At 37.1% G+C, this 9,642-nt stretch overlaps 1 protein-coding gene across 1 annotated transcript; it reads right to left on the bottom strand.

The window, feature by feature from the left end:
* Nucleotides 1-5,329: 5,329 nt before the first annotated feature.
* On the bottom strand, nucleotides 5,330-8,551 carry LOC149165756 (uncharacterized). Its single transcript, XM_089429924.1, has one exon. It carries the CDS (start codon nucleotides 8,549-8,551, stop codon nucleotides 5,330-5,332), a length of 3,222 nt encoding a protein of 1,073 aa, XP_089286050.1.
* Nucleotides 8,552-9,642: the final 1,091 nt, after the last annotated feature.

Below are 9,642 nucleotides of genomic sequence, written 5' to 3'. Positions count from 1 at the left end.
ATTCTTATTCTTTTAATTTCTTATATGGAAAAGGATCTAAACAAATATAGAATCTACATCCTATCAATAATGTAATATATAAATTCAATCAAATATGTATTTTTAATGTTATTTGTCCATTACATTTTCATAAATTCTATAAATTTTATAGTTATTTTATGCGATTTATTTTTATATATATTTTTATTTATTTTATAAAAAAAATTATCAATTCTAATAAAATGGTTTTTAAAATAATATATTTTATAAATAATTATATTTTTATATTAATAAGTTTTATTTTGAAATGGGGTTTCTAGAATTTTAATTTAATTCTTTAATAATTATTAGATGATTGATAAAGATTTAACCTCCAGGGAATATTTTAAATTATCCACAGTAGTATACACAAATCATTGGTTGGAATTTATCTCTAAAATAGTTATGATTAAAGGAAATATTGTGTGCCTTATCCTCTTGATTGAAGCTAGCCTTTCCCCCATTGAAAGCATGACTATGTTTAGGTATCTGATGTAGAAGAAGCTTTACAACATGGAAGCCAAGAGGATCCCCAAAATCACTTGTAACTCTAGCGAAAACCCTCACCTCTGACTCAAGCGAGGTTGGCATAATGATGCCGAGTCTTGGCTCAACCAATGGGGAATAAAGAAGGAGATCATCTTGGAAAATAAGGATAATATTAACAATACTATTACTTCCAAATTTAAGGATAAGTTGTGGGAAGTTTTGAGGGTTACCTCAATTGGTTGAGGCCCCGTTGTTAAAGCACCTCGGCACTGAGAGGTCACAGGGTCAATTCTCTTTTATGCCCTCAAAGTTAGTTTTTAATTAATTTGATCAGTTGGTTGTGATCCCTTCGGGTGGATTTTTTTTGGATTTTCCTCCAAAGCTAACATTTCCCCCATTGAAAACATGACTATGTTTAGGTATCTGATGTAGAAGAAGAAGCTTTACAACATGGAAGCCAAGAGGTTCCCCAAAATCACTTGTAACTCTAGCCAAAACCCCCACCTCTGACTCAAGCGAGGTTGGCATAATGATGCCCAGTCTTGGCTCAACCAATGGGGAATAAAGAAGGAGATCATCTTGGAGAATAAGGATAATATTAACAATACTATTACTTCCAAATTTCAGGATAAGTTGTGGGAAGTTTTGAGGGTTACCTCAATTGGTTGAGGCCCCATTGTTAAAGCACCTCGGCACTGGGAGGTCACAGGGTGAATTCTCCTTTATGCCCTCAAAGTTAGTTTTTAATTAATTTGATCGGTTGGTTGTGATCCCTTCAGGTGGATTTTTTTGGATTTTCCTCCAAAAAAAAAAGAAGTTAAGTTGTGGGATGATAAGGCGCTAGAGGGAAAAATGAAGCTAAGGTATTATATGCAGGTGATCAACTCTATTCTTGCTAATCGGAATTATCTTTTTGTCTTGATGACTGCTAAGAAGAAAATGAACATTGTGAAGATAAGAACTAATTATCATGAGCTTCGAAGTGAAACTAGTCCTTGGTCTATTCCCAAAACACCTTGGGACGAAAGAGTTTGTCATCTTTGCGATAATAAGAGGGTTGAAGAAGAAAAACACTTTCTCTTGGATTACTCAGCTCTTACTCACACACGTTCGTATTTCCAAAGCATTTTCCACACTGCCAACATTTTTTACTTGTTAAGTCACCGAAACTATAGTGAACTAAGAACTCTTCTTTCCCTTCTTTTTGATCGTAGAAATAAAATTTAAAGAGTCTCAATTAATCTCTTACTTTCATAAGGTTTGATAGATCATATTGGTCTTAGTGGATGTTAATCATCATCATCAAAATGTCATATGGACAAGTGTCATATGAAGTGAGTTATGATTTTTTGGGATGTGGTATTGTAACAAAGACTAATATTTACAAATTAAGAATTTCCACGATAAAGTGGAGATAAATCTCCACAGTTAAGAATCTTGTTCCATGTTTTTTTAAATGTATATATGTTTTAACTTATAGATTAATTATTTTTATAATTAATAATTATTTAAAATAAAGTCGTAATTTAGATTTTCTTATTTTTTAAATTTTAGCAATGTGAATGTATCATGAATTTAGTATTTTAGCGCTTATTATGGATTGATGTCTATTGGCATTTACTAGCCATTTAATTTATATAGATGTGTTAGCTTAATATATATAATTTTTTATAAAATTGTTTTAGATTTTCCTAACTTGATTAAATATGCAAATTTATAAAATTTTGACTTACCATTATTCAAATCGTTAAACTTATTAATAGAAAAACAAAAAGTTTCATGTTATTATAAATATCAAAAATATTAGAATCAGAGGAGGATAAACTAGAGACGTGTATAGGTTAAACTAGTGAAAGATAATATTGAATGTCACATTCAAGATATCAATAATGTGAAAATATCCATTATCAATCATTTTAAAGATGTGCGGAAAAAGATCATGAGTGAAACTATGCCGCAGGATGCTCAAGATCCCAAGGGCATGAAAGTCTGAGAAGGAGATTCCCACAATCCATAGGTCACCAAGATTTCAAGTTCTCGGCAAGGCTGAAACATCTAACCAAAAGGAAAAGGCTCCATACTCTTCACACTGCCTCTTCCTTGGTTTTTTTTGGTCTAGAAATGAAGTCTAGTGTGTTTTTTTGTCTAGAAAAGAAGTCTAGTGCACCTCTCATTCCCTTTTGAGAGGGAAAATCCACGCTATGGTTGTTTATCTACAAATGTAAGTATATATATGCAATGCGTCAATAATATGGTCATTATAGAGGTACTTAATAGCCATCATGTTTGCCTACAATCTGTAAATGGTCTAAGAAGAGACAAATAAATGAGGGATTTCAAATCACAAAAGCCATAAGGGGGATTTGTGGTCCTAAATCCAACACTTGTGATGGCCAATATTCCACTCTTGCTACTTCCTATCTCTCAAGAGTACAGAACTCATTCACACGCATGCACATGCTTTTCAACAGATTGACACATTTTATGCCAAAAGGATTCATCCACATCATGCACTCCTGGACTAATATGACAATCTATGAGGATTCCACAAGGTGGATACCAAAACTTCCACTTTTCTAGCCGATCCACAATACAACAAGATAGCCCTTTAACCAACATCTATAATACGCAGAAGACTATGATTTGAGGAACACTAATCACAATCTTTGGGTTAGATTAAGGAGTAACATAACATTCCTAAAATGCTCAAAAGTCTTAGTTGACCCCATATAAGATTTACATTGGGACATGTGTGCAAGGGTGAAAATTTCAGTTCTCATCTTTAGATGTTCTATGAAGACTAAGAATTAATTAGCCTTTTTATAAAAACCGATGATTCCATCTATGAAGCTTATCAATAAAGCAAATGTCCAAGCTCCTTTTGACATCACCAACACTATTTCCCATCAAGCCAACACACTAATCCCTGACACTAAAGTCAATATTACAGAGTCATATCTAGCAAATACTATTCATTCACTCAACAAATATCAAGCAAAATACAATTAAGTCATCAAGACAAGTGAATATATAAAATTAAATGCTTGCAATTGAAAAAATGTGATCTCTTTTCCACCTAATCATAGAATTTATTGTGTTTATATCTCCCTTCATTTAGCAAGGCCATGATACCACCGAGGGACTCAATTTTCTCAAGGAAATTGATGGGTGTGTATGTTGGATACCTAATTTGCTAAGTTTTATGGTGTGGAATATGAATAGTCATTCGAGTCCAAGGGACTACTTGGAATATGAAAATAAAGGGTTATATAATAATGTATTAATATGTAAATATTCTTAAATAGAAAGTATCTCACATTGATCTTAATATTGTCTATTATTTATGAGTGTTTAACATGGTATCAAAGTGCAAATCTCAATTTGGCACTTCTCTACCTTCTTTGTAACTCCTCTAACCATTTTTCTTGTTGTGTGCCCCATGCTCAGCTAACCATTCTACCAAGTCCTGGCTACTGTTGCAGTTACTTTAGTGATATTCAAGTATGATCGGGTTGCATGTATCACCCGTCTGCCATTAACAACCATTCTGACATACGTAAACTTTGTGCGCCTTTGTTGAAGATGCAACAATAACATTGGGTACCCTCACTCCCCTTACGTTGTGTCGCCGGAGATTCCTGTAGCAATTGGTTTCATGAAGGGAAAATCAAGAAAGTTCACATGACTGTAATTGCTCAAGGAGTTGGGGTTGGCACCCACGCTAGTTCGATTCGTGGCTCGATGCTTCTCCCATAAGGGATAATCTGTCAGTCTTCACTAACGAGCCCTGCAAGGGAGAAGAAGGTACGGGGCTTTGACATCCAAATCGATTTTTTCAACACTAAAAGATTCAAGGAAGCCGAGGGCATTCACCCAATTTTATAGACATCAGGCTTGAATCCTTTGAAAAGGCCCTTACAGTTTAATATTGATGACTTCAATTATTTTTGGCCATGCTGTGACGGTTTTGGCTCACCCCATTTGGATTCCCGAGTTATTAATTATTTCCTATTGTATCTGGACTAACTAGTCTCATTTCTGAGATCTTATTTGAACTCATTTCAGTTGACTTGTTTGCATAAACGATGCTAATAATTTCATGGAGATTGAGGATGTAATGACAACAGAGATACTTTTGTGCATGACATCATTATTTCAAGGCTTGGATTCGTTAGCTTCAAACTTTCTTACACGAAATTGCTTGTGATTGGATTTTTGTGGTCGCGTCTTCATTAGAGAATTTTTTTGCGCAGGATCAATGGGGAAGAAATAATTATTTTTTTAATGTATTTTTAAGGTCATTTGCGAGCGGGTTTGAAAGGGGATTGTGATCTTGTTTGATGAAAGAATCCTTTTTGTTGCTAGCATTTTTGTTTTTTTTTATCAAGACGAAAAAGCATGATTGTATTTATATAAGATATATAAAAAAGCATATATGTATATTCGCTTGACACTTGAAAATGTCCCATATAGATCTGGAGCAGTATAGACATGGAGCAAATTCCAAAAATGGCAAGACCTTGCCATGAAAACCGACAAAACCTGAGCTGTCAACCAGCAACAAGATTTTCAAAGATCATAGGGGAAACATAGGAGGAGAATCCTGCGGAAATAAAACAAGGAACAACATCATATGAAAACAATACAGAGGGAGAGAAATAGAAGGCAAAAAGAAATCCGAGAAAACCTGAGGATCTGCAAAGGAAAGCTAGAAATCGGAAGGAGAGAATTCCTGAATGGAAAAAAATTTCCTTTCAGAAGAAACCTGCATACACCAAAAACATGGAACCGATTGAAGACCCTTCTTTGATAAAACGTCTGCCTACTGATTTTGAGCCCTATTGATATGATGAATTGAGCCGCCCTCCATTCTATCCCGGAAAAACCTGATCCTGTCTAACCATCCTACAAGGTGAGGCCTGAAAATGTTATTTTTCCTAGAGACATAATCCACCATAACTTTTGAGTCTCCAAAGATTGAGACACCCTGTAAATTTAGAAAGAGACAGAAACTTAGAAGACCAGCGAGGGCCATCGCCTCAACTTTACTGTTGGTGCCCCTTCCCCCATTCCAGTGGATGAAAAATTGGCTATTTTCATTTGCTAAAATGAGAACTCCACAGCCACATGATCCATTTTGTTCAGCTCCATCGAAATACGCCCTTGGCAGAAAAGAATGCTCCTGGGAAAGCTCTTTACAAACCTGATTCTTTTGCTTGAGAGGTTTTTGCGGGATTGCTTCATAGAGTGTAACAATATTGAAGAAGATTTCTAAGAATGGGGATCTTTTGCCATTGAAAATATAATTGTTGCGCCACTTCCATATGCTCCAAAGAGTGATAATGAAAATTGATCTCCATGAATCCTTTTGCTCGCTGCACCAGATAAACGCTTCATTAATTGAAGCGTGAGACATATGCTGGATTCCATAGCAGTTCTCCAGAGATTGCCATAGTTGCTGAGATTTATTGCAATTTAGAAATAAGTGATAGTTGTTTTCCTCTGCTGACCTACATATAGGACAAAAACCAGGACCCTGCCATCCCCGCTTCTTTAAGTTCTCCCAAGATAGATTTTTGTTGTGGAAAGACAACCATGAGAAGAAAATCATTTTGGAAGGGCATCCAGATTTCCAAAAAATGCGAGGGAAGGAAGGATTGAGAGGAGATCGCTTTAGACCAATCAAATTCTGATAAACGTCTTTTACACGAATGGAATTCATCTCTTTCGAATTTCTCCAAATGAGACAATCAGACTCCGATGAGCGAAAGATGCCGCAATTTCTGAGACGAGTCCTGATATGATCCCATTGAAGAGCGATATCTACCGGCATCTCCAAACTTCCTGCTTCCCTCCAAAGAGGAATCGGACCCTGCCAGCCCGAGATTAAACTGTCCCAGAAGAAAATACCTTTCCTGTGAAGAAAAATCAATAATGATTCAGGTACATTGATCTCCTCAGCACCGCTCAGAAACTGGTCTTTCCCAATAAGGATCTTTTTGCCGGATTGAAATCGCCAAATTAAATTCTTCAGGAAAAAGCTTTCAATCTTACGGAGGCTTAACCATATTGAAGAGCCGTAAGAGGGGCCGATCCTTCCTTCCCTGAACCAGAATGATAGATCCTTCCTGCCCAAGTATTTCTTCTGAAATGTGTTGCTCCAAGGCCCTTCTTCATAAATCCCTCTCCACAAAGTCTTGCATAAAAGTGCCTTTCCGAATGTCCGCAAATCTAAAAGACCCCATCCTCCCATGCTCTTCGGCAAAGAGATATTGGATAATTTTGAGAGATGATATTTCCTTTTTCCCGCTTGACCACCCCAAATAAAATTTGCAGTAAGCTTATTCATTGATTGTATTATGCTCGCAGGAAGAAAATATAAATGAGCCCAATAAACTACAAGTTGATTTAACACAGATTGCGCCAGAATCACTCTACCCGCCAGAGAAAGGCATCTATACTCCCAGACTGATATCTTCTTGTAGAATCTATCTGGAATCCATTGCCAGTCCACCTTTGAGTATCCATTTGCTTTTATGTGAAAGCCCAAATATTTAATTCCCAGACTGATGGATTGCGCCTTAATTCCAAAAAGAGCAGATAACCAATCAACTTCTTCCTGGCTGATATCATTGTGGAAAATGATTGACTTTGCACTGTTTATCTGTAATCCTGTAGCCTTTTGGAATTTTTTAAGGATTTCATAGAAACATAACCATGTGAATCTGCATAAAATTCCGAACATTATAATATCATCCACAAAAATATTATGAGAGATTGAAATGTTCCTGCAAATTTTCAGCGGACGACATCTATTTTCCTTGACAGCCTTGTTGATATGGAGGCTAAGCGAATTCATAGCCAAAATGAATAAAAGCGAAGATAGGGGACAGCCTTGGCGGAGGCCTCTAGACGCTAGGAAAAAAGAAGATGGAATCCCGTTTATGATGATCGCATAATTCACCTTCTCAACGCAGGCCATGATCCAATTAATCATGCTAGCTCTTAAGCCAACCTTTGCAAGTAAGCACCTGATGAATCCCCAATCAAGGCAATCATACGCCTTGCGGAGATCGATCTTGAGAATGACTGCATCACTTTTTTTGGAGTGAATGGCAAAAAGACCTTCTTGTGTGTTTGCGACCGCGTCCAGGATGTTTCTTCCCTGTAAAAAGCCGTGCTGATCCTTTGTTAAGAATTTTGACAGAGTTCCTTTGATTCTTTCCGCGATGATTTTGGAAATGATTTTGTAAGAGATGTTACACAGTGAAATCGGGCGAAAGTCCATGAAGGACTCTGCATTTCCTTTTTTTGGAATGAGTGCTATATTAGTGGAGGAGGTTTTCTGATTGATGCTGCCTGACATCCTGGATCCTTCTACCATTCTTAACAGGTCAGTTTTGATGAGATCGAAAAAGTGAATGAAGAACTCTATCGTCCAACCGTCCGGCCCTGGGCATTTGTCCCTTTTAAAAGATTTCATTGTTCCTAACAGCTCCTCCTCAGTTACTGGCTGGAAAATTTGATCATTTATATCCTCATCAAACATCTGAGGATACACTTCAATGCCCCACAGAATATCCTGAAACCTGCTGTCTTCAGATCTTTTGTACTGATTTTCAAAGAATTTCACTGCCTCGTTTGAAATTTCCTGTTGAGAATATAGGAAACCTCCTCTTCCATCACTTATTTTCCATATAGAATTCTTTTCACGCCTGGAGCTTGCGAATTTATGGAAAAATTTTGTATTCTTGTCCCCTTCCTTTAGCCATATCGCCCTACTCTTCAATCTCCAGAAAGATTCCTCCTGTTCTAAAATTTTTATTTTCTTCTTTTGTAGCTCCTTTATGCGACATCTCAATTTGAAAGATAGGAGATGAGTAGCCATAGCTCCCGATGCTCTGTCTAATTCCTTTTGAATTTTTCGGAGATCAATTCTGTTAGATTGCCTTTTCTTGAATTGCCACTCTTTTACCACCTTTCGAATGTATTCCATTTTGTCTCTGAATGTCATTAAAAGCGGAAAGGGATTAGAAGACGACATCTCACTCCAAGCTTTTTTTATGAGGTCGTTAAAAGCTGGATCTTCCAGGTCTGATCTGTTAAATTTAAAAGAGTAGCCTTTCCTGAAACCCTTTTCCTTCTAGCCTAACAAAATCGGTCTATGATCTGAAATGAAAACATTCTCAATCGCTGAGAAGGGCATGCCCAACTTATCAATTAAACTAGCGTGAAGAATAAATCTATCAAGTCTCTTGGCTATATAAGCTTTCTCGATTCTTCCATTTTCCCACGTCGGATGCATTTGAGGAGGGAGGATGTCAACAAAATTCCTTCTCAGCAGCTCATTTTTTATTCTGTCAGCAAGGGGATCCTTTTTCTTGTTGATGCCCCAGATTTCATCCATATTTAGTGTGACATTTAGGTCTCCTGCAATCAATAAATATTCAACATCAAAAATTTCAGAAGCAAAAAGTTTTTCCCAGAAAGGAAATCTATTCCTGTAGGGAGCATATACATTCAAAATGTTTATTGGGTATTTATGTCCCCTCATTTGCGCCGAGATCAGGATCCCCGCCAGACAACTATAAGTTTTTGCTTTGATCCAGTCCGGATCCCACAGGACTGCTAAACCACCCGAAAGGTCGTTAGCTTCCAAAGCAGAAATGTGCCAGGAGGGAAACATCTTCCTGAAATATGAGATTGTTACAGAAGAGGCGTGCATGGTTTCCTGGATTAGAATGATTTTGGGGTTTGCTGAGAGGAAAAGATTCTTTAACGCCACAAATTTTTGATCTGCCCCCAGACCCCTTATGTTCATGGATATGATAAAATTCATTTTGGAGGCTTCCCGGCCTTGCTTGCTCTAAGAGGCCTTTCTTCTGTCATGTCAATGATAGGAACATCTATAAGGGATAGATTACAGACTCCTCTGCCCGCGCCTTCACCTCTCCCCCTGAAGTGCCTACTACCCCTGTTGTTTTTTCTCCTCACCGTAATGTTACTTGCGGAATTTGGACTTATTTGAGGAGACCTTTGAATTCCAGGTTTATGTATGGTGAGAGCCCTGAGCTCCAGCGATTTCTTGCTCAATAGGTAGTCCAAGTCACTGCCAATTGAGTTTGTAGGCAAGGA

The sequence above is a fragment of the Pinus tabuliformis genome, chromosome 5_1 (assembly GCF_031772625.1).
Source record: "Pinus tabuliformis cultivar Carrire ecotype Pingquan chromosome 5_1, CPIR1, whole genome shotgun sequence".
Taxonomy (NCBI): domain Eukaryota; kingdom Viridiplantae; phylum Streptophyta; class Pinopsida; order Pinales; family Pinaceae; genus Pinus; species Pinus tabuliformis.
This window is presented reverse-complemented; position numbering and strand designations above follow the sequence as displayed.